Source organism: Talpa europaea, assembly GCF_964194135.1.
Source record: "Talpa europaea genome assembly, chromosome: 7".
In the NCBI taxonomy this organism is placed as follows: Eukaryota; Metazoa; Chordata; class Mammalia; order Eulipotyphla; family Talpidae; genus Talpa; species Talpa europaea.
The window spans coordinates 85,860,849-85,888,635 of NC_140074.1; the positions used below are offsets into that span (position 1 = coordinate 85,860,849).

A 27,787-nucleotide genomic window follows, 5' to 3' on the forward strand; every position below is an offset into this window, starting at 1 on the left:
AATTGTTTTTTAAGAAATACTGAGAGTTTGAGGAAAGTCCAGACTTCTTATTTTTAGCATCATTTCTGGTGAGTTTTCCTCTCGTATGTTTACATAATGATGGTAGGACCATCTGGAAATGATAGAAATAGCTGTTTGTTCGAGGGGAGGGGAGAAGGCAGAAAAAATACACCCTATGCATTGCTTCATTTTCTCTAATTCCATAGTTTGCTGTCTATAAGTTGTAGAAGTCATCCAATAGGTTGTGTTCTGAAATCTTTGCCTGGACATTTGAAATATGAAGTTCATGGACCTTGGTTGGAATATAGCCATTTCTTCCAACTAGTTGTCTGGAAAAAGCTTAAATGTTTAATGTAGCATTGGAGGAAAGATTTTTTTCTTTAATATGGTCTTTACATTTCAAATCCTCCTGGCTTAAGAATATCCATGAAAAGTAAACATTTCTAGTAATCAGTCAATATTTCCTGAGAAAGAATGGAAGATTCAGGCATCCGCTAGAAACCCTTACAGTAAAATATCCTTTTCAGGGCTATTTCTGACTTCTTAAGTGTGAGAGATACTTGTCAGGTTGCAGGCTTTCAGGGTATAGTGATAGAGAGAGATATAAAAAAGATCTAACTAGCTGTGTTACCTTGGCAAGTTCTTTCTGAAGGGATCTCAATTTTGAAAGTATAAGTTTCAAAAATATAAAGATTGTATTGATTTCAAAAGTGTCCTACTGAGTCACTGAGATTCTAGGTTGAGATTCTTTTATAGAGCCTGTCTCTTTGGAAGTGGAGCATCTAACTAATCTGACTAATTAATCATTCTGTCCAGTACAGGCTCTGTATTTGGGAGTTCAGTTTATTGTGAACTGTTGAGAATATTTTCTTTGGAACTGTCATCCATAAGGTAATGGTAGTACAGTGTCTGAATAATTTTCATAATTGCTGTCTCTACAACCCCTTATGAAAACACTTTTAGGAAAGTGCACCTGTGAACAACCCTACAGTCCCATGGAATGGAGGAGGCTGCTTGGTCGACCTTCCTTTTTGGGCAGCTCAGTGATATTTTTCATTTCCTAAGAGTAATCAACATGGAGTTGCTACTATCCAACGAGGCTGAACTTTATTTACCCTATTTCTTGTTAGCTTTAGATGATTTTCATAAGAATGATTAGGAAATGTAGGTAGATAATGTAACATATGTGTGTGCACGTGCGCGCACACACACACACACACACACACACCCTCTGCTAACAAAGTCTCAGTGGATCCTTCTCTTTACAATAGCAGTTTACTTTTCATTATTATAAAAGGAAAGAATATAGAGGAGTGAAGCCAAAAATACATTTTTTAAGTCTGTTGACTTCTTTCTAGGATCCTGTTTAGGCAACTGATGGTGAAGGCTGCTACTGGGATTGCATGGAATCTACGTTTGAGTTTATATATATGCCATCATTAATGTCAGTATGGAAATTGTTGCTCTTTTATCTTAGTCACTGATAAGACACTTTAAAAACTGAGCTTGGAAGCTTTTATGTGCAGAAGCTCATTCTTCTGCTCCAACATTAATTATACATCCAACTTGCAGTCAGCTTTAATAAAAATGGATACTGTGTCCAGCTAGCACTGTAGGATGGGTGTCATGGAACAGTCAACACCAGAGAGCACACTGAAAGACAGCTAGTACAGGCCTCCATCCACCTCTTATTTCACAACTATTCTTAGTTGTGACTCACAGAGGAGAAGGTCTAAGTTAAGTCTAGACTATCACAATTAAGTCTAGACTATCTAAAGAAGCAGACTTTGAGCATGGATTGAAGAAGATGGTAAGGGAGTCTGTAATACTCTTCTGGATGCTGGAAGTACAGAACCCTATCATAGGCTCTGGTTGTCTTTTCTCGTTCCCCATTTCAAGTCCAGAAAGAATATGTAGTTAGGAAATGGTGGAGTGGGTGGAGTGGCAGAGGCAGAGCTGGGACCATGGGTGTCACTGAGATGCTCTGGAGTCCTGAGAATATGACTGTGAGTATCCTGGCAGGGTGGAACTTCTGCTCCAGGAGTCCTTGTGGCTTGAGGGGGAACCCATGCTTTCTGTGTGCTGCCTAGAGGAGGTGGGAATGAGGGTTGCTGAGCCTCCGGAAGCTCCGTCTTGTGACCTGGCACCAAGGGAGTCTGTCTGCTTGGCCCATTATGTGGAGTCACAAGACCTTCAAGGTCCGGTTTTACCAAAGTATATTTTCTCCTTTCAGAGCTCAGGAATGTTTTCCATTGTCCATGGGGCAACTCTAGATGGATGGCCCTGATTCTGATTTGGGGGACTCTGCTAGCAATAGGCTTATCTCAGTCATTTCTAGCTCTCATGAAAACTGACTACAGAGGCTGCAGATCTACCTATAAAAGTAGTTTTAAAAGTTTTGAAGATAGTGGGAAAACCCTGGAAAGTATTTAGAATAAGGCATGCTTTTAACTATGCCACAGAAAAGAGATTGTTTTGGGTCCTGCCTATCCTTTCATTTACAAAAAAAAAAATCCCAGTAGATTGCCAGGCACTGCTTATTAGCCAAAGAAATTGTGGTTTTGAGCTGTTCACTATTTCTAAAAACTTCATAAAATTTATTTTGAAGTAATAGGGTGGAGACTCAGAAAGGAAGAACACTATTTTGTAGTGCTTTTAGTAAAGATAAAATCTCAGGCTCGGCATACTCCAGCCTCAAAGCAACGCTGGCTGGTGCGAGGCATCTGCCAGCTCCTGCAGCTGGTAGAGGATGTGATTATAGCAGGGACACATCCCGGCTGCTTCTCCTCCTCCCCTTTCATTTAAACTAAAAAACATTTTATAAGTGCCTAGTGTGCTTGCAGACCACCAACCTCCCATTTCTAACTTGTTTTCATTGTAACTCAATGCCTTCATAGTCTCAATCTTCTGAGAGAATTTAAATTTTCGTTCAGTGGACTTCATTCTCAACCAGCAGTTCATCGTGTTGAGTTTTTAGAAAACGTCCCCTTTCTGTTTATTTGTTAAAACTTATGATCCTGATGTTGTTGTCTGGAGCCCTCTTCCCATCCTGGATTCCAAGGAATGGGAGAGCGGTTATACCAGTAATCCAAAATGATTTCTGTTTGATTGGGATATTATATAGCATTTGCCTGCAGTGTAACTACTCCCTAATGGCATTTTGTAAAGATTAACATTACCATCTCATGACAGGTGAGGAGTAGCCTAGAAGAACCTAGGGATATAGAAAATCCAATGTGAAAATAAATCAGATGCAAAGGTCCTGGAGATAAACCTGCTACTAACTAGTGTATAACCTCTCTAAACACACAGCTCCCCTTTCTGTATAATAGCTAAAAGACTTCAACAGTTCTGACCCCTTTGGATCTCTGCATCATCACTTAATGGATATTTGAAAAGTATACCAGACAATGACATGTTCTCTTTCCCTGCAGAGTGAAGGTTGCCCAGACTGAGTTAGGACAGCAAATCCTGGCCGACTTTGAAGAAGCATTTCCTTCCCAGGGTACCAAGGTATTTGCATTTTCCCACTGGTCTTTAGATATTATCACCATTCTTGACTAATTTACACTCACTACAATTGCTGTTCATTTATCATTCCAAAAACATTTGCTGGCAGCTGTAAGTCTGTTTGTCAAAGGTTCAGTGTAATGAAACCATCCTAGATTTTAAATATCCCAAAGCAATGTTGATTCCTCATCTGTAATCTTCTAGCATCAAAAAGTAAGGATTTGTCTCGGTTTAATTCAATGTGTGTCTAACCCAAGAGGTTGTCTGCCCCTTAAATTCTTTTTTTCTCATGGCTGTATTTAAAAAAAAATTCCTCAAGCTGCAATTTTTTTAGGATTGTTATATAACTTATTGGTTTCAGTTTGGTAAAAAGACAATGGGGAGGAGCATCCACAGGGTTATGTAACTCTCGGAATGACACTGTTCAGAGACTCGCTTTTAACGACCAGAATCCTGTCTTTTGGAGTTAATCCCTTTAGCCCTCACTGGTAGTGTAGTTGTTTGTGTTGTGTCTGCGAAAACCACAATATTTCATTTGTGTGCTATTGGTTACACTTCTCATGTAACAAGCTTTGCCTCACTTGGCTGTCATTGTACTTGGGTAACTGCTTTGAGCTCTAGCCTTCAAATTGTAGCAGATGTAATCTTAATATTTTGCATGTGTCTAGGAGAAAGAACCTTCAGAAGCATTTTTGCTCTATTTTTTGAGCTATTTCAAGAGAAAGAATTGTTCAGTGCAGAAATGAACCAAAGCATACATGGGCAAGCAGCATTCCTCACTGCACTTGGTGGGTGGAGATGGGGGATATATGTTCATTTACCGAGCCAAGGAACATTTCCTGGATCTGCTCTATAATTCAATAACTGGAAATATCAGTTATTGAATTATAGAGCAGGATCCAGGGAATGTTCCTTTGGCTCCAGGTAAATGAAACCAATATAGTCCCACCTTCTAGGGCACCGCACCAAGTGCAGTGAGGAATGCTGCTTGATTATGGCTATCTTTTAGTAATCAGATATTTTATTTGTAAAGCTTGTTCCTTTGAGGACTTCATATTCCTTAGTCATTTGATATAACTGTGGGGAATGGATGTTGGAAAGCCATTCTATAAGAAGGGATTGTAAGTTATTCACAAATCATAAGCGCTAGGTTCTTCTTAGTCTAGGGACTGAGTTGCTATGCTCTGCTACTCCATCCCAGTTTCAGAAAGTTTGAGAAAGATGTGAATGGAACTCAACTTTATTATTTAGGAGAAATAAACCTTGACTTTGACCTACTTTTATCTTTTCCTCAGATCCCGAACCAGGCAGGTGAAGTTAAAATGGCTTTTCTTAGCCACTTCTTTTTTCTCTCACTGGATGACTAAACTTTTTTTAAGAGTCTTCTTTTTTCCTTTTCTTAAAGGAAATTTTTAAAACTTCTCTTAAAGAACTTGTGTTACTATTACTGTTTTACAAATGAACATCAAGATTTTTTTTTTTAAAAAATTATATGAGATTCAGCCTTCCTGCTAGCCTAGGGGTTAAGTCTCAGTACTATTACCACGATGGCCTGAGTTTGATCCCCAGCCAGGGAGTTAACCCACATATGGCGCAGCAGACCTCTCTCCTGTCTCACCCGCTGTTCCCCTTAGCAGTGTATTTCAGTAAATCCGCCTGTTTTGCTCACCACCTTGTCTCTGGTGAATCTGTCACCCTGCTGCACCTCTGGCCTACACTACAGTTCTTACACATACACACACACACACACACACACACACTCACTAACTCAAGTCAAGTCTTTTTTAAATGAAAAAAGTCAAAAGCATAAGCCCACAGGTTTTGGCTTCTATGACTTGTCTAGCAGATCAAACAATTTCCTCCGGAATCAAAAGTTGAGCAGTCAGTATGCACAGCAAATGACACAACAATGCTCGCTTCGGCAGCACATATACTAAAATTGGAATAATACAGAGAAGATTATCATGGCCCCAATAGCTCAAGGGACTGTGGTGGTGGTACATGGGTGAATGGGTGGTGGGAATTTCATGGGGACTATGCCTAGATGAGAAAGCATACATTGTACAAAAAATGGAAAACAATGTAAAAAATATATAAAATAAAAAATATAATAAAAAAAGATGGGAAATTTAAAAAATGTAAATAGCATTCTACCAATGTATAATAATTGCTTAAATTTTCTGCTATCAATAAAATATTCATTCAAATAAAAAAAATGACACAACAGCCACTCAGCATGATGCTAGTCAGCATTTTATTTATTTATTTATTTATTTATTTAAAATAGAGGCATGTTTTATTTATTTGTTTGTTTGTTTGTTTGCTTATACATGCACTGGGTACAGTCAGAAGCGCGGGAGGGTGAGAGAATTCACCAGAGCCAGAGCAGGGAGCAGAGCAGGCAGAAGGACCAAAGTACACTGCTTAGGGGAGCAGCGGGTGGCAGGAGAGGTCTGCGCGCCATGTGGGACCCTCCTCTGGTGACCGGGGAGCAGCCGGGGATCGAACCGGCGCGGCAGAGGCCGTGGGCAGCTTCGCAACCCAGCGCTCAACCGCTGCACCTATTTTTTAATTTGGATAGTTTTTTTTTTTTTAAAGATTTATTTATATTATTTATACAAGCACTGGATACAGTCAGAAGCGCGGGAGGGTGAGAGAACTCACCAGAGCCAGAGCGGAGAGCAGAACGGGCAGACTGATGATACACTATTGAGGGGGGCAGCGGGTAGCAGGAGAGATCTGCGTGCCATGTGGGACCCTCGCCAGCAGCCAGGGATCGAACTGGTGCTGTGGAGGCTGGTGGCAGCTTCACAGCCTAGCGCTCAACTGCTGCGCCACCAGGGGAGGCCCGCTAGTCAGCGTTTTAATAATTTAGCTATGAGGCCAATTAGATAACACTTATGAAACATTTGGACTTCAATTGAGGTAGATAATTGGTCAGAATTGACCAAGAAAATAGTCATAAAGATTTGGAAGAACCTTACTTTCCATTATATATATTTTTCTTTCATTAATTTTTAAAATTTTCTTACATTGCTATTCATTTTTATACAGTATTTGATTTCTCCTCTCAGGTATAGTCTCTTTAACTATCGCACCACCACATCATCATGGTCCCTTGTGCTCTTTCCACCCTGTTTTAATCCTTTTTCCTCCTCCTCTCCTGCTTTAAGTCTCAGATCTATAGTTGCCTATAAGTTTTGTCGTTTTTTTGACCCTTTGTGGTTTCCCTATATTCCTCCTATAACTAATATCATCCAATATTTTTCTTTTTTCTTCTGACTTATTTTACTGAGCATAATCCCTTCCAGGTCCATCCATGTTGATGCAAATGGCATGAGTTTATTTTTTTAGATTGCTGACTAGTATTCCATTTTGTATATATACCATATCTTCTTGACCCAGTCATCGTTTTGGGGGACATTTAAATTGTTTCCATGTCTCAGTAATTGTAAATAGTGCTGCAGTAAACATAGGAGTGCAGGTGTCTTTTTGAATTAATGTTTTTGTGTCCTTTGTATAGATTCCTAGGAATGGAATTCCTAGTTCATATGGTAGATCCATTTTTAATAATTTGAGGGTCCTCCACCTAACTTTCCATTCATTATATTTTAGATGAGGTTCAATCACTGCTTCAAAGCTACATGGCTATGTAGCCAAGCCAAGAGTAGTTTCCAAGTATTCTTTTTATTTTAATCCACTCAATAATTTACCATAAAGTGTTCATTCAGTGATTTACCATAAAGAAAAGTTCTTCAAGATTGAATTGCCTTTGGTCATAACAGTGGTCTTCCCATTATGATGTGTTGGTTGACTATCAATGAAGCAAGTTTGGTATTTTGGAACCTGATTTTAGGTTTTAAATGCCACCTCTTGTTTGGCACAACTGTGGCATCTTAAGAACAGGAATCTGAGGTTGGAATCAGAGGAAGGTGACACATGTGAAAAGACTGGTGTCTTTCTGACTTTAGGGTGTCAAGAAGATTATTTCAGTTTTTTTTTAAAGATTTATTTATTTAAGCATAAAAGAACTGGGGTACAGGCCAGAGGTGTAGGGGGTGAGAGGATTCACCAGAGACAGAGTGGGGAACAGAACAGGAAGATCGACTGAAATACACTGCTGAGGGGAGCAGCAGGCAAGTCAGGTTCTGCTGCGCCATGTGGGTAGCTCCCTGGCCAGGAATCAAACTCATGCTGCAGAGGCTGCAGATGGCTTCCTAGGTTGCAGCTCAACCCCTTGTGCCACCAGGGAGGCCCCCTGATTTCAGTTTTGATATTCAAAAAGCAAAATTTCCTGTGATCATTACTGGCCATGTTTTCCAAAATGTGTCACTGCTGATTCACAGAAAAGCTTTTATATTGGCTATTACAAACTCGTTTAACAATTCTTTCATTGAGGGACAAGAAGCTAAATTTTCCATCCATAGCAGAATAATGAGTGTCAGAGGAGTGGGAGTAATAATAACTTCAAGAGAGAACAAGAGGTAGCAGCTGTCAGAGGCTATAAGGTTTTAGGTTGTTTCTGGCTTTTGACCTAGTACATGTTGTTTGTTTTACTAGAGGCCGGGAGGACCCAGCAATGTTCTACGAGATGCATGTCTGGTTGCTAATATTTTGGACCCCAAAATCAAACAGGAAATCATCAAAAAGTTTATTAAACAGCATCTGTCAGAGTATCTGGTACTTTTTCAGGAAAACCAAGATGTAAGTATTGACCAAATGGAATCAAAATCAAATTTGAATTGTATTGAAAAATGAATGCTCTCAAGTCCCCTGATTTTTACTTTTTATTAGTACAGCCTTCTTAACAGTGTTGATTGTTGAACCATGAATCATAACTGCTGACTGCACAGTTCAGTGGTTCTTAACCATTTTGGAGTCTGACCCTTTAGAGAAAGCAATGAAAGGCACAGATCTTTTCCCAGGAAAATGTGCCTTTTAAAAAAATTTTTTTATTTATTTATACAAGAACCGGGGCACAAGCCAAATGTGTGGGAGGGTGAGAGGATTCACCAGAGACAGAGTGGGGAACAGAACAGGCAGACCGACTGAAATACACTGCTAAAGGGAGCAGCAGGCGAGACAGGAGAGGTCTGCCGTGCCATGTGTGTTGCTCCGCTGCCAGTGGGGAATCAAACCAGCACTGCAGAGGCTGCGGGCAGCTTCACAGTGCTGCGCTCAACTGCCTGCACCACCAGGGAGGCCCAGGAAAATATGCCTTTGCATAAAATTTTGCATACTGTTTCAGGAAATTTACAGATACTAAAAGCCCAGCCATAGACCCTTGGTTTAAGTACCTTTGGATCAAGTAAAAAGTTAAAAGTTTAGATTCTTTAAAACTGTGAGAAATAGTTGTGTTTTTCTTGGTTCTGTGTCTTTGTTTTCTTAAACTGTCAATACTGCTTCTAAGCACTGGGGTGAATTGTGTGCCTTGTCTTCCTAAGGTCGCCTGGCTGGACAAAATTGACAGACGCTATGCCTGGATAAAACGCCAGATTGTGGACTATGATGAGAAATACGGTCGTATGTTTCCGCGTGAGTGGTACATGACCGAGAGGATTGCAGTAGAATTTTGCCACATCACAAGGTAGTTCCCAACTCACTTCTGGTTTTGGTGTTGAGATCAGTTGAAATCAGTTGATTAAAATCACTCCTCAGTCTCTAGGGATTTTGTGTTGACTTGTGGATTGGGTGCTACTTCCGGGCTCATATAACTACCCTCATATCCAAACTGTCAACCCACTCTCTGCTCCCAGATTTGCTGGGACTTTCCTCTGGCCTAGCCTTTGCCTTGAATGGCAAATTTCCCTGATTCATCACCCCACATTTTCCCCATTTCTGTATGGCACATATCAGTGTGCAGTGTAGATGTTCATCATTATTTAGCTTTTCTGACTCGCTTAATAGAGAGTTTGGATAGATGGTTTGATAGGAACAGGGATAGTTTCTAATTCAGTAACATAGTAATACTCAGGAAATGTTTATTGAACAAATTTCTCACCCCAAGGGAGTGTGTACAATCTTTGCATAGTTAATAATATTGGCATCTGAGTGTTCTAATAAGCATTTTAAAGACCTTTCATCCATCCTATCTTCAATATCAATAAGTATAGTCCCTTTGTATGGAAGAGTTAAAGTCCAGAAGGTTAGATTAGTGTATCCATGACAAAGCTAGAGCTAGAACAAGATTGTTTACCTCTATTTACCCGAAACATGCATAGCCTTCCTTATTACTATAGAGTTGTACATTTACTACCATCTGTGAACCTACATTAACACATCATTTATCACCCAGAGTCCATAGTTTACATTAAGGTTCACTCTTGGTGTTATACATTCTTCAATGTGGCTATTCTAAAAAAACACATTTGCTGCCATAGATTTAGATAACCTTTAAGTATTCAGTCAGGGTCAATTGTAGTTGTCACTTTCTAAGTCCTGATTAGCAAAGAAAGAGTGAGATTTCCTTGAGAATTTTCTTGAGAAATTGATAACTGATTCTCTCCAGCCTACAGTTCAAAAACTTGCAAACTAACTCTGAAAAATGAAGCCCACAGCAGACTAAAAGTACACTAAAGCCAACAAAGCTGCTATTGTTGTGTCAGCTAGTGGCAGTGTTGCTGCCAAGCTCTCATTGTTTGAATTTTGGCTAAAATCCTACAGATACATAATTCTCAAATAAACTCGGAGGCTCTTTGTTTGATTTTTGTCATTTATTTGTGTGGAAAGAGGATCATAGCTCAGTACTTACTAAGAACTCTCATGTAAATGCTCCAGAACACCTTCCATTCTGAAATAGAACACATGAATGGGTTGCACATTAGCTTCATAGACCTCCTAAGTACGTAATGTCACTTTTCATAAGGGATTCTGGCCTTTCCTGTTTATCACACAGGTTTCTGTTGTCTAGTTAAAGAGAGGTATTGAGCTGTCTGGAAGTGGGAGGGCTTTGAAATTTAGTAATCAATGATTTGTAAAATTATGTTGATTATATGCATTTTTATAAAACACTAAGTTCTTCATATATTTGTTGTTATTAATAAATTAATGAAAGGTTTAAAGATATAAAAATGGTAACTGTGTAAACAAATTTGTGTCCCATAGTCCTTGATTTTGTTGGACTGGTAGATAATTTCACCTTAATATTAAACTAGTTGTAATGGTCTTCAGGATTTGAAATGACCACATATCTTTTTTTTTTTTTTTTTAAGCAATGGTTGTTTTTGTTTTTAATTTATTTTTATACAAGAACTGGGGTATAGGCCAGAGGCATGGGAGGGTGAGAGGATTCACCAGAGACAGAGCAGGGAGCAGGACAGGCAGATGACAGAAATACACTGCTGAGGGGAGCAGCAGGTGCAACAGAAGAGGTCTGCCGTACCATGTGGGATTCTCGCCGGCCAGCCAGGATTAGACCCTCACTGCAGAGGCTGCGGACAGCTTCACAGAGTGGTGCTCAACCCGCTGCGCCACCAGGGAGGCCCCCACATATCTTTTTTAAAAATATAAGCTAAAACCATTTACTTTGTCTTTTTTTAATATATTTATTTATTTATACAAGCACTGGGTACAGTCAGAAGTGCGGGAGGGTGAGAGAATTCACCAGAGCCAGAGTGGGGAACAGAACAGGCAGACTGACGAAATACACTGCTGAGGGGAGCAGTGAGCGCGGCAGGAGAGGTCTGTTGCGCCCTGTGGGACCCTCGCCGGCAGCCGGGGATTGAACGGGCAGCTTCGCAGCCCAGCGCTCAACTGCTGCACCAGGAAGGAAGGCCCCATTTACTTTGTCTCATCTTAAATGTTCAGATTTTTTGACAACATTCTTATCTCTTTATTTTGAAGGACAGAACTTGCTAAGATTATGCGTACCAGAGCTAAGGAAATTGAAGTGAAATTGCTGCTTTTTGCTATTCAGAGAACAACTAATTTTGAGGGATTTCTTGCAAAACGCTTCTCTGGATGCACCCTGACAGATTGCACCCTGGTAAGACCTTCCTAAAGGAGGCTGGAACATGAAATCAATGGGGTAGGTGTGTAGGCTTCATTCACTTCAGTCTCTCACAGTATGGTGGTTCCCTCCATTGACTCATGTACTTAAGCCCCCTTTACAGGGATTACACTGAATTCATGTGAGTAGTGATGATACATGGCTTTACTGTTTTTCTGTTGTTCAGCGTAGCATGTCTTTAGATTGTTCTGTCATTTTATCTAAGTATTGGTCTTATTTTTTTTTAAATATTTATTTTATTTATGCACACCAGAACTGTGGTGTAGGTCAGGGGTGCAGTGGGTGAGAGGATTCACCTGAGACAGAGTGGGGAGCAGAGCAGGCGGATCTACTAAAATACACCGCTGAGGGGAGCAGCGAGCAAGACAGGAGAAGTCTGCTGTGCCATGTGGGTTAGCTCCCTGGCCAGGGATCGAACTCCTGCCACAATGGCTGAGACTTCAACCCCTGTGCCACCAGGGAGGCCCCCAGTATTAGTCCCACTTTACAAACTAGTGATTTTGTGAGTCATAGAGACCTCATTTACTCAGTCACAAATTCCTTATTACTTTATCAACTATTGAGTTTTGTTACAATTAGCTGTGTTTAGAGTTTGTTTCCTTGTCTCTGACCAGGTCAGTATATCTTTATAAACATCAAATTCAGGTCTGTAGAGCTGCATGTCTGAAAGATATTCAATACTAAAGATTGAAACACAAAAGTATACAGTTCTGAGGACTGTGCACCTCTGTGGGAAAGGTAGAATATGGTGGTGTTGAATAAAATCGTTCAATCTCTATGTAATCAAATAGCAGGTCTAAACTGTCTATCTGCAAACCTCTTTTTAAAAACTCGGGCTCTCTGCTAACACAAAACTATGCTATCTTCAGATTTCTTTTTCTTTTTTTTTTAAAGATTTATTTATTTATACAAGAACTGGAGTGCAGGTCAGAGGCGCGGGAGGGTGAGAGAATTCACCAGAGACAGAGTGGGGAGCAGATGGACCAAAGACACTGCTGAGGGGAGCAGAGGGTGAGGCAGGAGAGCTCTGCCGCGCCATGTGGGTTTCTCCCTGGCCAGCCGGGAATCGACCCTGCGCAGCAGAGGCTATGGACAGCTTCACCGTGCAGTGTTCAACCCACTACGCCACCAGGGAGGCCCCTATCTTCAGATTTCTGATCCATATGAATACCAAATTTTTATGTTTTATTGTAATTTCTTTTATATCATTATATACAGAGAGAGTTTGAGCTTCTTAAATGCAAGAATCATGGCTAACTTGTCAGTTCCCTAGTCATGCACAGAATAGTCAGGCAGGAATGAGGAAGAAAAGGAAGGAAGAAAGTAGAAAGCAAAGTTGAGAGATGCATATCTTTTGAATTTCCTTTGAAAATGGATTTTTTCAAAAACTGGTCATAGCAACAGAGAAGCAATAGGATATAATAGCAAAATCCTTGAATCAGCAGTCAAGAGAGACTTGGGGTCTAGTCCTGACTCTGCTGTAAATCAGTGAATTGCCTTTTCTGTTAAATGAAAAGAATAAATTATCCTTTAATAACAGAATTCTAGAGGAAATAAACAAGACATAAAAGCCAGATGTTATTAAAAAAAAAGTATGAAAGATTTAACAACATAAAAAGAGCAAAATTTTATTTAGAAAAAGTGACCATAAACATAATTAAGGAATAAACAATAAACTAGGAAAAAAATAGTTTAAGCTATATATAAGACAAACAACTTGTATTCCAAAAGTATAAAGAGTTCCTAAAAATCAATAAGAACAAGTAGCCCATCAAAAAAATAATTACAGGGCCTAACAAGAAAATCGCTAAGAAAATTAAGTAGGCTAATAAGCATGACAAAAGAGGGACCAGGATACTATTTTTCATGGCCAAAAAAAAAAAAACAAGCTACAGTATTAGCAATAGAGGATTTTAGTGCTATTGTGCAAACTGGTAAGTCTTTTTGGAGAGCAAGTTGTTATTTTTCCAAAATTTATTTATTTTTTTTAATAGGTTTTTTTTTTTTTTAGAGGCATGTTTTATTTATTTATTTGTTTGTTTGTTCGTTTTTTTGTTTATACATGCACTGGGTACAGTCAGAAGCGCGGGAGGGTGAGAGAATTCACCAGAGCCAGAGCGGGGAGCAGAGCAGGCAGAAGGACCGAAGTACACTGCTGAGGGGAGCAGCGGGCGGCAGGAGAGGTCTGCACGCCATGTGGGACCCTCCTTCGGTGGCCGGGGAGCAGCCGGGGATCGAACCGGCGCGGCAGAGGCCGCGGGCAGCTTCGCAACCCAGCACTCAACCGCTGCACCACCGGGGAGGCCCCTATTTTTCAAAAATTTAAATGTGCATTCCCTGTCAGGAAACAATTTCACATCTAGATATGAAGTTTACAGAAAATTTATGCATGTAGCAGAAGATGTACAAAAAAAGAGGAACTGCTGCCTTAGTAACAACAAAAAAGAAAGATTTATATAATATCTCTCATTGAATAATGGTTCAATAAAATACAGTTCATCCATACTGTGGAATGTTGTACAGCAGTTTAAAAGTGGTAGAATGAGGGATAGATATGCTATTATAGAAGAAAAAAGACCTCTCAAATACATTATTAAATGCAGAGTGTAACATCAGCTTGATACACATGGTAGTATTCCATTTATCTTTAAAGCAAAAAATCATGTTTATGTTTATAAATGTGTAAGAAAAAGGTCTGGAAATAATAACAATGGATGTCTCTGGGGAAGGAAGTGGGAGTCAGGAGGTAGAAAAGGAAAGAAAAAATTTTTTCACTTTATTCTATCTTGTTTGTATTTTTCTTAAAAGCATTTACGTACTTTATTAACATGCTTTTAGCATTTATGTACTTTAATGAAGTTATTTTTTATTATTTAATTTTTTATTTTTTTTAAAGATTTATTTATTTATGCATACAAGAACTGGGGTACAGGCCAGAGGTTTGGTGGGGGTGAGAGGATTCACCAGAGACAGAGTGGGGAACAGAACAGGAAGATAGACTGAAGTACACCAATGAGGGGATCAGCGGGCGAATCAGGAGAGGTCTGCTGTGCCATGTGGGTCGTGCCCTGTCAGGGGATCGAACTCGTGCTGCAGAGGCTGCGAACAGCTTCATAGGTTGCAAAACCTTTTCTTCTAACAAGTCTAATGTGGAGTCTGCACATAGTGTCAGCTAACAGTTTTTGGACAACTTCTGTGTCCCATGCTGTGTTAGGTGTGGTTTCCTGCAGTTAATCACTTGTCTTCATTGCCTGTAGCAGGTAGGTGCTCTGCTCATTTGAAACTTACAGAGATCACATAGCTAATATGTAAACACATAAAAACTGAGCTACTCTGAAGCAGGGGACTAAGAACAGAGATTGGGCCTGGGGTCCTGTTTGCTTTTTCACTCTCCTCAACACTTTCCATACTTAACAATTAAATGTATATTTTTATATATTTTTGAGTTTTAGATTATATATATGTGTATATATTTGCTAAACCCAAAAATATATAAATATTATTATATAACTCATGTTCAAATTTGTTTTTTTTTTTTTTTTTTTTGTGGGACCCTCGCCGGCGGCCGGGGAACGAACCAGCACTGCAGAGGCTGCCGGCAGCCTCTCAGCCCAGCCAGCGCTCAACCGCTGCGCCACCAGGGGAGGCCCTCAAATTTGATTTCTTTCTAGTAGCAAGGAAAAAATAGGACATGAAATGGATGAAAATGCCTTAAAAGGCAAGTCACAAAAGACAATAGGGGACAGAAATACCCACTGAAGGAAGTGGGCATCTCTTCTGTGAATATTTAGTTGACTTGGGTATTTAGTTAACTTCAGCACCAGCTGTTTTCTTCATGCTGACTCTCCATTCAGCCCTACACAAGTCATGCTTCTGGCCTGGCTTCAGGGAAAGACTCATACAACTTTGGGTTCAGCCCTTCAGAGAACTGTTTGGAGACAGGAAAGTTTAAGCATTGAGCAGAGACCCCACCCTGGGAGGGACCCCTGAACTCCAGTGGCTTCCAGAGCACCTGGTCCTATAAGCCAGTTATCCAACTAATTAGGCCCTACTGCAGAGTGCTGGAGTAACATTAGTGAAACACCCCTATTTTTGAGCTATCCTTCCCCTCCTTTAGTTGGACCCTGTTTCCTGGTGATTTTGGTTTTACATTTAGGGAATAGGATTACTGGGGAACAAATGACCTGTTATATCTGATGACAGGCTAGCCTGTAAACTTGGGGCTGTTCCAGGATATATCAGAGCTCTCTCACTTATGCTTGGAAATGCCCCGAAGGTCGAAAGAGCTAGAGTAACATGGGCAGGGAAGATAGACAAGTGAGGCCCCTGCAACTGTTCAGTTGTTGTTTTCTTATCGGTTTTGCAGAGCTTTCAAATGACAAATTATTAATATAGAGGCCATGAAAACTAGCAGGAGCTGTACATTAGTTTGCTAAAACTATGTTTTCTTCATTGAGAACAGGTATGGGAATGTCAGAATGGAAGGTGGTTAGCTGTAAGCCAGTCTGTCTGAGGGAGGAAAGGACTGGAGGTGCTTGTTATCCAAGCAGCATGGCCTCTTGCCACTTTCACTCACTCAGCCAGGGCCACACTCCTGGAGAAACCTTCCTTCTCCTGGCATGTTGGTCCTGGACAGCTAGGAACACTCAAATCATTCATCATTGGTCTCCATTTTTTAAATTTTCTGCCATAATCAATTTAGAAATATCCCCTGCAGCTGTTCAGGTCTTCCTTTCCTATCAATTTTGCAGTTTTCAAATTACACATCCTTTGCCAGAAAATCCTGCAGAACCACAAGTTCTTTATTTACCCCTTCAGTTAGTCATCTGTCTTCTCAGATTTCCCCAAATTATTCAACTTCTTTAGGTCAGCATCTTCCCATGGACTATTCTTAGTCCCAGTTATCATTACCCAGCAACCATTCTTCATTCCAAGTCCTGACAATGACCACTCCATAGTCTTCAAGGATTTCCCCTTAAAGATTAGTTTCTAGAAAGGCAAAGAACCCCTATGGCCTCTTTAACAAGGCAGACCAGGTCTTGAATTATTGGTTCACTTCAGTCCTATTGTGAGGAGATGTGAAGGTCCTTCTCAATGTAGGGAACTTTCACTCTGAGCCTGGTCCTACCATCTCCTTGCTGTGGGCCCATACATACATCTCCTAAAATAGCCTAAAAGCCCTCATGGCAGATGCCTTGGTGGATGAGTCATGGCCACTGACCATGCTTCTAACAGACAGTGCTGGGAAGAGCTGGCCTGGGCTGGCCGAGGGGCTCCACTGGTCTGTCTCTGTCTAACCTTTGGGCACCTGAAGACTTGCTTCTCCTTGGCTCCTAAGCTTCCCATGCTGTCTTACTCCCAGGATATGTTTTTTGGAAAACCATTGTGGTTACCATTTTATTTCAAAGTATCAGAATAAACACAAAATGAACCAGAGATCTTGATACCCTTGGACACTTCATAGAAAGTTAGTGAATCCTCTAGGAAAGTTGTAGAGCAGGTAAGAAGTCAGCCAAGTGGTTGTTGACCCTCCTTTGTTGCCTACTTCAGTCATCACCACCACCCCCACTTCCTGTGTCATTAAGAACCTTTTAAGCAGCAACTGACTGGCAGAGAAACAATGAGGATGAGCTTGAAAGGTGATGAGCTCGCCTGTAAAGACCTGTAAGGCTCAGTTCCTCCTAACTGATCAGTGTGATACATCATCTTTTGCTCTTTTTTGACAGATGTGTGACTTTGACATCTGATAGAAATTTAGAAATGAAAGAACCTTAAGTGCCTGACTTGCTTTGTTTTTACTATACTAGCCTTAACAAGTTTCTAACGTCCTGTGCTGTAACTGTTACTGGAGGTAGTGAGCTTGCCTGTGTTTTTTGCTAATTGCCTAAACTTCTGACCCTTTGGAGGGATTCAAAGTAGTCTGTAAATTAAAATGCCTTGAAATTAAAAACAAATGTCTGGATGTGATTTAACTATACCCACATGCATTATTAGTGACTTGATGATTAGATTCAAGGTGAACAAATTACATTCAGCCTTCTGCTGAAAGCAGAGTAGGTGCAATTAAATTTTTATAACTGGTTCACTGATTTTGGAGATTTTTTTTTAATAAAATTTTAAAATGTCCCACTTCATGCAGCTGGACTGTCCTCTTGGCTATTGCATAAGTTGCCTTTCAGAACAGAATCATCCTTGGGCTTAGAGGAGTCTTTCTCATATACATTTATATTTGTCCAGTTTGTTCAATTATGTTATAAATATAGAAGATATAGGTGTGATTTTCAGCCATGCAATTTGAGCAAAAGAGTGTTTGCACAAAGCTCACTACTTATGAAAGCCCACACAGAGTGATTCGCCCTGCACCAGCAATTTAACACCTGCTTAGGGAGAATATGTGAGAGAAGGGGGTGCATTTTAGGCAGTTCTGCCACCATAAAAGGACTTCTGTCCTGAAAAGGAAGTAGCTTTCCCTTATCCACTGAGCCCCCTTCATTATTTCTAAATATTTTATATGTGCTTTACTTGATGTGAAAGGAATTATATTCTTTCATTTGAATAGCATCCTAAGAGGAGATTAACTTCTGTTTGTTTCTGAGAAGAACCTGTATGAGCAAGACAGGAAATTTGGAAATGATTGGCAAGAATGAAAAGCAGAAAAAAAGCCATTCATTTCCTCCTCAGTCAGAAATGAGGATTTTGGTGTTTTATGTATCTTATCCAGCTGAAATTGTACTTTTTCAATATGTTTTCCTCTGATTTTATTTTTTAAATTGAAATATAATTCATGTAATAAAATTTCACATAAAACTTAATTAAACAGCTCACTTTTTAGTGTAGTCACGAAGTTGTTCTAATTGTTCAATTTGAAAATATGTCAATTACTTCAAAAAGAAACCCTCTCCACCTTAGCAGTCAATCTCAATGTCCATCCCCTCATCCCTACACAGCTACTAACCTACTTTCAGACTCTATGGAGTTGCCTATCCTGGACATTTCCTTTTTTCATTTTTTTTTTTAAGATTCATCTATTTATGCACACAAGAGCTGGGGCACAGGCCAGAGGCGCAGGGGGGTGAGAGGATTCACCAGAGACAGAGTGGGGAACAGAACAGGCAGACTGACTGAAATTCACTGCTCAGGGGAGCAACGGGCGAGACAGGAGAGGTCTGCTGCGCCATATGGGCAGCTCCTTGGCTGGCCGGGAATCGAACTCACGCTGCAGAGGCTGCGGAGAGCCTCATAGGTTGCTTCTTAACCCTTGCGCCACCAGGGAGGCCCTGGCCTGGGCATTTCTTACAAATGGAGGCAAACCATGCCTGGTTTCCTTCATTAGCATAGTGTTTTCAAACATATATGTTATATGTTTTCAACATATAACATAGATATATGTTCTGTTGATCCATAGCTGGAACTGGAGTTGTTTCCACTGTTAGGCTATTACAGTACTATGAACATTCATATACAAGTTTTCATGGGTACATATGTTTTCAGTTCCTTTGGAAAATATACCTAGGAATTAAACTGCTGGATCAATTTAATATAGTAAATACACGCAGCTCTATTTTTAACTTTTTGAGGAACTGCCAAATTGTTTTGCAAACCAGCTACATCATTTTGCATTCCTACCATCAGTGTAGGATAGTTTTTTGTTTGTTTTTTTGTTTGTTTGTTTTTTTTTATAAAGGGGTGAGAGCTTTACAATTTCTTTTTTTTTTAAATAAGATTTATTTATTTATACAAGCACTGGGGTACAGTCAGAAGCGCAGGAGGGTGAGAGAATTCACAGAGCCAGGGTGGGAAACAGAATAGTCAGATTGACAAAGTACACTGCTGAGGGGAGCAGCGGGTGGCAGGAGAAGTCTGTGCGCCATGTGGGACCCTCGCCCAGTGGCCGGGGATCAAACCGCTGCTGCCGAGGCTGCGGGCAGCTTCACAACCCAGCGCTCAACCACTGTGCAATTGGGGAGGCCCAGTGTAGGATAATTTTGATTTGTATTTTCCTAATGATATTGAGCATCTTGCTCATGTGCTTACTTGACTATTTTTGCATTTCTTTAAGGAAGTATCTATTCAGGTATTCTTTTTTTTCCTTTTTCTTTTTTTAATCATCAACAATTTTTATTTAAAATACAATCTTAAATTACCAAACTATACTAGATATTATGGGGTGAGGCATCTATGGGGCATTCAGTGTGAGTGGAGGAGACAGCTCACAGGATGGGGTGTCAGTAGCTGGAGGGGACCCCACTCCCAGGCTCCACCACAGCTGGACCCAGGAAAGCCCCTGACAGCGCAGGACCTCTAGGGAGGCGCCCCAGGTTCATGTGGGAAAAGATGGTATTTGACCTCCGGTCTTGCCAGCTCCTGCCTGAGGTGTCCATTGCTCATTTTGCGCTTCTGGAGCTCCGTCTTCTTGGCCATGGCAGCTTCCTGGCTCTCCTGAGCCCTCTGCTCCCAGCGGTGGAGCTCTCTCAGGTGGCAGGCAGTGACTCTCTGCAGGCCTGTGGACTGGATGTGCACTATGTTCTTGTACAGGCCCCGGGCCTGAAGAGTGGAGTCCAGGCCCTGGAAAGTGCTGAGCAGCAGCTTTAAGATGGTCAGGTGCTGCTGCTTCTCCTCTGCTCTTCTGCTCTCCAGTGCCAGGACTCGTTTTTTATTCTTTTGTTATGTGAGTTTTGGTGTCACATCCAAAGTCATAAATATGTATCTATGTTTCTAAGAGTTTTATATAGTTTTAGCTCTTCCATTTACATCTTTGTTCCATTTTGAGTTAATTTTTACATATGATATATAAATATAATTTTGTATTCCACTTTTCTTCGGATGTCATATATAACTATTTTTTCAATCACTATGTAATGTTTCAGTATATAGGTGTTCTTTAATTTTCCTAACTATTCTTTTCTTATTGGAATGTTGGGTGCTTATCATTTCTTTTTTTTTGCTCTTATACGGCCACAATGAACATTTTTGTAAACAAATTTTTGTTCATATTTGAGATTATTTTCTTATGATTCAAGTGGAATTATAGGGTCAAAGACATGAGTATTTTCAAGTTTAACGATGGCCTTTTTTCAACTGCTTTCTGTATTCTTGTCTGTTCTGAACAATATCTGATCTATTATGAACAATACCTGCTTAACATCACTAAACCCTGAATCTTGATATTAGTGATGAGCTTATTAAGATTCAGAAGTAGTCACTCTTTGTTTTAGGGCACTTCATGTGTGAATTTTCCAAAGCCTGATATAAAGGGTCAAAGATTTAAAAAAAAAAAAGAAGCAAGGCAATCTAAAAACATTTAAATACAAGAGTAATGTATGCTTCCACTCTTATTTTCCCAGGAATTAAAAACATGTTCATTCAACCCTTGTATGCAAATGTTCGTAGCAGCACTATTCACAATAGCCAAAAGCTAGGAACATCTCAAATGTCCACTAGTGGACAAATGGGTACACAAAATGTGGTCTGTCCATACAGTAGAATATGATTCAACCCTAAAAAGGACTGAAGTACTAACACATATCACAAGATGGATGAACCTTAAACACTGTGTTAAGTGAAAAAAGCCAGACACAAGAGGCACATAGTGGATGATTTCATTTATATGAAGGGTCCAGAACAGACAAACCCATAAAAACAGAAAGTAGATCAGTAGTTGTCAAGGATTTGGGTTGGAGGAGGATTGGGAAATGTAGCTAATGGACATGAGGCTCTATTTTGGGTAAAAAATGTGTAATTAGATAGTGGTGATGGTTGCACAACTTTGTCAATGTACTAAAAACCACTGAACTGTAAATCATCTTAATGTGGTAAAGCTTATGTTTTAAATATTAAGAGTCTGAGAAAATACTGTCTAAGTTTAGTTGTAAATCATCTTCACTCTTCAGATAAATATCTTGTCTATCAAGGCAGGGAGGACTGGGAAGGAGGGAGGGGGCAAGAGAGAGAGAAATGCATGTGTGTTAAAACTCAAACACAATAAAATATTTCGAAAAACGATCTCTTCTTTACTCTAAATCCCTCATCCCAGAGATATCCATTGTTTAATAGCTTGGGATCTGTTTTTGAGATTCTCTTACAAGTACACACACACACATTCATGTACACAGAGATTTTCTTGTTTTGTTTACAGAAAGTAGAAAATGTTGCCCATGTTTCTGAAGAGGGATTTTATTGTGTGCCTCTTATCTGTCAGCATTTATCCTCAAATGTTTTTCAGTCTCCTTCTTTGTGCAGGAAACAGTGAAAAATTAACTGAGACAGGTGCTTGTGGTCTAATAGGGCAAAGAAACCTCTACATTATTGTCACAGTATAAGATACAAATGTGGTGGTATGAAGAGCAGGGTCCCTGTGATATTAAGCCTGATGTGCCTAGCCCTGTGTTTACAGTGCTTTCAGCTGAAGCTTCCAGACTTCTCTGTAAAAGATAAATCAGGAATTGGGCTATAGTAAAGTGTTTGTGGAATGTTAAATGCAGAAGTTGTGGAACTTTCATCTCATCACTGAACATCAGCTCATTTCCTCTGGGAAAAGGAAAAGATCAGTCTTGTAGTTCAGAGCTCCTTCTTTGATCATCTGACGTGTCCAGCTAGACCATCAAAATGAAATTTGTGTAGGCAAGACCCAAATATAGATACATTACTGAGTAAAACCAGGCTCGCTCTTCTTACCAGTAAATTACACGGCTTGACCACCTGTGTCCCTTGCTGTTTTGAAGGTGTTGGTAATCCCATGTGGTTTAATTTGTAGAAATTAGCTTGCTATATTAAGAATTTTTCCTTCCTTATAGACTTCAAATAAGCTGTCACTGTAGCAGAAAGAATGAATTCTTTTAACATTGGAAAATTATTCATTTCTCAGGAAAATTTTTGTTTCATCTAGTAGCTCCACAACTCATGGGATATGTCATTCAAGTTATTTAAATCTAAACCCAAACGTGTAATTCTCTATGGTCTACAACATCTGCAGAGCAGGAATGAGAAGTGTGGTCTGGTTGGCCCCAGTAACAGGGCTCTTGCACAGAAGGCTGACTTGTGAGTGTGTGCGCTCTGTTCTTTCATCACAGCAAATTAACCTGGGTAGTAGTGTAGACTTCTCAATAGCAGGCACCTGTATCTGCCCCTCAGGGTTTTGTAATTTAACATTTACCCATGAGGCAGTATGTGTGGTACTTTGAGGGCTTCACTGGACACCAGGAAAGAGAGAAGAAGCTCGGTGACCTTTGCTTTGTATTTTGATGGGTCTTTTACTTTCATTTCCTAGAGAGAGCCCAAAGAGACAAAATAGTAGTAGGTACAGGATCTCACTTACATTTAAAAGGAATTCTTTTTTATAAGACTTGTTAACCCTATGTTCCATCTTCTTTCCCATCTGAGAGTTGCTTCATTGAGAGAGGCCCAGCTGCTGCTATGCTTAGTTGCCAGCCCCTATTAAATATTGGCATAAGTGGAAACGCCCACTTAGGAGCTATCCCTCTGTGCCAGATGTTGTGTCAAGTTGCCATATATATATAGGCACCTTATCTTCTCTACGTTGTTTTATTTAATACTCATGACAGCTCCTCAGTACCCCTTCACATAGCAAATACAAGAACTGAGCTTGGAGAATTGAGCAGCATACTCAAATAGTAGAACTTGGACTCAAACCCAAGTTTATCAGATCCAGAGCCTGTGCGCTCACCTCTCTACAGTGTGCCCATCTCAGTTAATGAAAACTCTAGTCATGCAGTTGCTTAGGCAACCAAGTGAATGATGCTTGACTTCCTTCTTCCCTTCACCCTCACATCCACTCTAAGCAAGTCCTCTTGACTCTAACTCCTAAATATGTCCCAAGTATGGCCACTTTTCTGTCTCTTCACAGCTCCAACTTATTCTAGTCCCCCATCAACCCTTGCCTGGAATTCTGCTGAACCTCTTAAACAGGTCTTTTTGCTTCTCCTCATGCTGGTGGAATAACATATTAAAAATCTAAATGAGATCATCTCACTTCCCTGTTTAAGACTGCCAGTGACAGCCCAGTTGCATAAGAAGATAATTTAACCTTTACCATGGCCCCACAGGCTATATAATGGGGTTCCCACTGCCTCTCTTACCTCATGTGCACCCTCCTCCCTCTGTCTTTCAGACTTACCAGATTCATTGCAGCCTTTGTACCAGTTTTCCCTGCTGACCCAGATGTTCCCAAGACTAGCTCTTTGTCATTCAGGTCTCTGCTCAGATATCACCTCCTCAAAGAGGCTTTCTCTGATGACCCCACCCTTATCCTCAGCCCATCCCAGCTTCTAAATTTTCTTTTTATGGCAGTACCTCCCATCATTGGTCTTACGTGGTGTTGTTTCCCTGCTGTGTAGAACAACACCTGTACAAAGTCAGTGCTTCATCAGTGTCCACTTTTTGTCATAATTCCCAGCAACACATTACGTTTTTAGAATGAGGCCCACTGTGAGTTGTTTTCAACAGTCTTGGTAGATCTGGCAAAGAATGAGTAACATTGGGCTCAAAAGTTAATCCTGTTTGGATCATTGATTAATTTTGAACATTTAGGGAGAGGGAATTTTTTTTTTTTTATGTGGTGGTGTTTCCCTGGTGTCTAGAAGAACTCTTGTACATTCAGTCATTGAATGAATGTCAGACATATACTAATCCCTTTGCCTAGAAACCTCTGACCATCCCCACCTGACTCTCCCACTCCCTGCATGTATTTAGCTCAGAAGTATACTTCAGTTCTGGCTCAAACATCCTTTCACTCAGGAAGTTTTTTGCAACCTTCTGTTGCAGCCTTCCATATCACCTTCTCCTTTTCCATCATACCCCCCCCATCATGTGTTTGTGTGATTATTTGATTAAAGTCCGTCTTACTCCCTGCTTTACTCCTAGTGCCCAGATGTCCCCTGAGAGGATGGAGGATGAATCACTTTGCTTGCATCAGCTCGGTCTGTGCTTGGAATGTAGGTGCCCCAAATGAATGAGCAAGGGACTCCTAAGTGCTCATGACTCCCCCAGTTAACTCATCAGTATGGTGATAGCGACAGACTGGGGATAGGAAAGAACCTTCCATCTTGCTCAAACTGAAAAAAATAGTATACATTATACTACCTCAAATATTGCTCTTTCTTTTCAGTTCTGCCTTTTGTGTTGTGCTTCTTACTACTTATATCCATGCAATGAACACCCCACCAGTGAGCATGGGCCTAGGAAACCTCTAAGTCTGCTTCACCAGTGTCCATTTTTTGTCATAATTGCCAGGAACGCATTACTTTTTTAGAACAAGCCCTATTGTATGTAACTGTGAGGAGGTGTTATCAGTCCTGGTAGACCTGGCAATGAATGAGGAACATTGGCCTCAGAAATTACTCCTGTTTCTATCACTGACTGATTTTAAACAGAACTTTTAATTTCAATTAACTGACTTGCTTTCTACATCTAGAGAGGACCAAAGGCCTCAGTTTGTGCCTAAAACTGGCATCAGGAGTCCAGTTCTGTTACCTATTTTGACTTGTTGCCATTGGAGTTTAGGCTTCACGGATTCCCTTTCTCATCATAGCCCTCTCCCTAAAATACCAGCAACCCTTACAAAGACAACTGAAGCTTAGAAATATTGTTTCCAAAGAAATATAGCCTTCTGAAAATAGTTTAATTCTAAAAATAAACTGGAGTAACTTTAGATTTATAGGGAATTTCTTTTCCATATCAGGCGAGGAAGCCAAAGTTAAGAATGTAGTTAGAAATGTTTGCTTGTTAGACCATATTGTTTCTCAGCAGGATACCACAAAAACCATTGTCCTGTTCATGATTACCTTGAGTTAATGCATTCATCACAGGCTTTCTTCATGCACTGAGTGTCTTTCTGGCAACATAATAGCATCCAAGTGTCCAAGTGTTTTGGCCAAGAATTAGTCGCATGAGTATAAGCAGAATTGTCTTAAAGGCTAAACCAGACACAGGTGTGGTTTTGATTTTGTGTGCTTAGGTTTTATTTTTTATTTTTCTGGGTTTTTGTTTTGGTATTGGCAATCTCTTTAGCTGGTAGCCACACGCTTGACAAAGTCATTCACACTGTAATCCCTCTGTTATCCCTCCGGCTTAGGAATTAGTTCATATTGCTCCACTGATTCGTGCTAAAAGATCACAAGTACATTTAGAAACTCCATCTGACTTTTTGCCTCCAGAGAGCCATTCCTTGCCCCTTTCCCTCAGCCCCGGCACCAACCAATCCCTTTCATCCTGCTTGACCACTTAGTTTCCTTTCTGTTAGAATTCCCAGCTCCCCCGTATAAACAACATCTTGAGGTCAAATTTATAAAAAATTCCAAAGAGCTGCCTTGATTTTGTTGTACTGGAATTATCATCACCGATGTCTCTTATATGTATCATGTGCTTCCTCTAGGGTTTTTTGTTTGTTTGTTTGTTTTTGTTTTGTTTTTAAAGATTTATTTATTTAGTTTATACAAGTACCAGGGTACAGGCCAGATGTGCGGGAGGGTGAGAGGATTCACTAGAGACAGAGTGGGGAATAGAACTGGTAGACTGATGAAGTACACTGCTGAGGGGAGCAGCGGGCGACTCAGGAGAGGTCTGCGCGCCATGTGGGACCCTCGCCAGTGGCCGGGGATCGAACTGGCACTGCAGAGGCTGCAGACAGCTTCATCAGCCCAGCGCTCAACCGCTGCGCCACCAGGGGAGGCCCCTTCCTCTAGGGTTTCACACACTGATCACATTTGATCCTTCAAGTAGTCCTGCAACACAGTCTCATTCAGCAGATGAGGTGTCTGTGCTGTGGCTCGGAGAAGCCGAATGGTTTTGGTCAGCACATATCTCCTGCCTCCAACTTTTCCACTAACCCACGGTCCAATTCAGTGATACATTTTGAAAGAAGTGGCCATGTTCAGGTGTTAGGAAGTAACTTTTCTCAAGGAGATTTTGCTGTGGTTATTATAACAGGACTTATTTGGGAAGGGACTTCTCTCTCTAATCGTAGAATATGTAAGATTAGCTTAGTAATTTGTTCTTAAATTCAAACACATCTGGCATTTTGATTCATTCATATTTATGGAGAGCCTATTCCATGCTAGGCACCAGAGAAGTTAACAAACAAGACAGACAGACAATCTATATCTACTGTCATGGAATCTCGTGGGGAGAAGACAAATAGTTGGGGATTTTAATAAACACAGGGGAAGGGGACCTACCAGGTGGATGGGAGCACATGGCAGGGATATCTGACCCAATGTGCCAGACAGGAAAGGGATCTAAAGAAGAGACTTCTGATTTGAAGACTAGATTGAGTGCTAATTATAGCCAAATGGCACTTGAGTGGGATAGACGCTGGGTTTTCAGGAAGGTGGAAAAGCAATGTGAAGGCCTGGAGGTAAAAATGTGGTCTTTGTTGTCTTAGTTCTTGTTTATGAGATCAAATTTCATTTTTTTTAGTTGTTGGAGAGACTTGGCAAAAGCAGAAGATCAACAGGGAAAGTTACTGAGTATACTCTTAAATTACCTATCTCTTTCTCATGTCTTCTTAACAGAAAAAACTCGAGTCTCCACCTCCATCCACCAATCCATTCCTAGAAGATGAGCCAGCACCAGAGATGGAGGAACTGGCTATAGAGAAAGGAGACTTAGATCAAGTAAGTCTGGTTTTGCATTCCCACAAGCAACCTACCTCATGTTTGTTACTGAGAAAGGGTTTGCTTGCTTTGAATCCCATCCTTTGGCTGCTGGTTATATTGGGAGATGACAACTTTGGTGGTCTTTATAGAAAGGCTTTGTCTGAAAGTGCATTTTGAAAACTGAGTGAAAGAACAGCCCTTCCTGCCCCACCTCTGCTCTTGAAGAGCCTCACCACCGGAATTAAGGACACGCACAAGTTTAATTAGCCCATTTGGTGGGGTAGCAGAATCCTCTGCCTCATTCATCATCCCTGAGCTTGTCAGCTTAGCTTTCAGTTGTGCTCTCATCTGGTACAGTGATGATGTGAGAGGCTAAAAGATCCTTGGTGAAGTTAGCAGCAGCAGCAGCAGCTCAGAGAGGCCTCTACACTGTAAGTTGATCACTTTAGGTCTGGAAGCCATCAGAGAGGCCTGGAAACAGCAAGGTGACCAATGGCATATTTGGAGAGTTACTTTTCAGAACACTCTAGCACTTTCATTTCCTTCGGATTTTTCTGTCCAATTCTAAATTTCCTCTCTCTTCATCCTACAGAGTAATATTTTGTTTCACTGCCATTTTATGACAAGAAAGGTTAGAGCAAGGACTCAGAACTTTTCC

The 27,787-nt window shown here is 40.5% G+C and overlaps 1 protein-coding gene across 2 annotated transcripts in view; it reads left to right on the forward strand.

The window, feature by feature from the left end:
- VPS53 (VPS53 subunit of GARP complex) overlaps positions 1 to 27,787 on the forward strand; it is a gene marked incomplete at both ends in the record, with an annotated part of 136,436 nt that overhangs the window by 53,579 nt on the left and 55,070 nt on the right. For both annotated transcript variants that reach the window (XM_084237193.1, XM_084237194.1), the window contains 5 exons: positions 3,435 to 3,513; positions 8,071 to 8,214; positions 8,955 to 9,097; positions 11,353 to 11,494; positions 27,046 to 27,147. In XM_084237193.1, the coding sequence (XP_084093319.1) occupies positions 3,435 to 3,513; positions 8,071 to 8,214; positions 8,955 to 9,097; positions 11,353 to 11,494; positions 27,046 to 27,147 (610 nt within the window). The remainder of the gene's footprint in view (positions 1 to 3,434; positions 3,514 to 8,070; positions 8,215 to 8,954; positions 9,098 to 11,352; positions 11,495 to 27,045; positions 27,148 to 27,787) is intronic.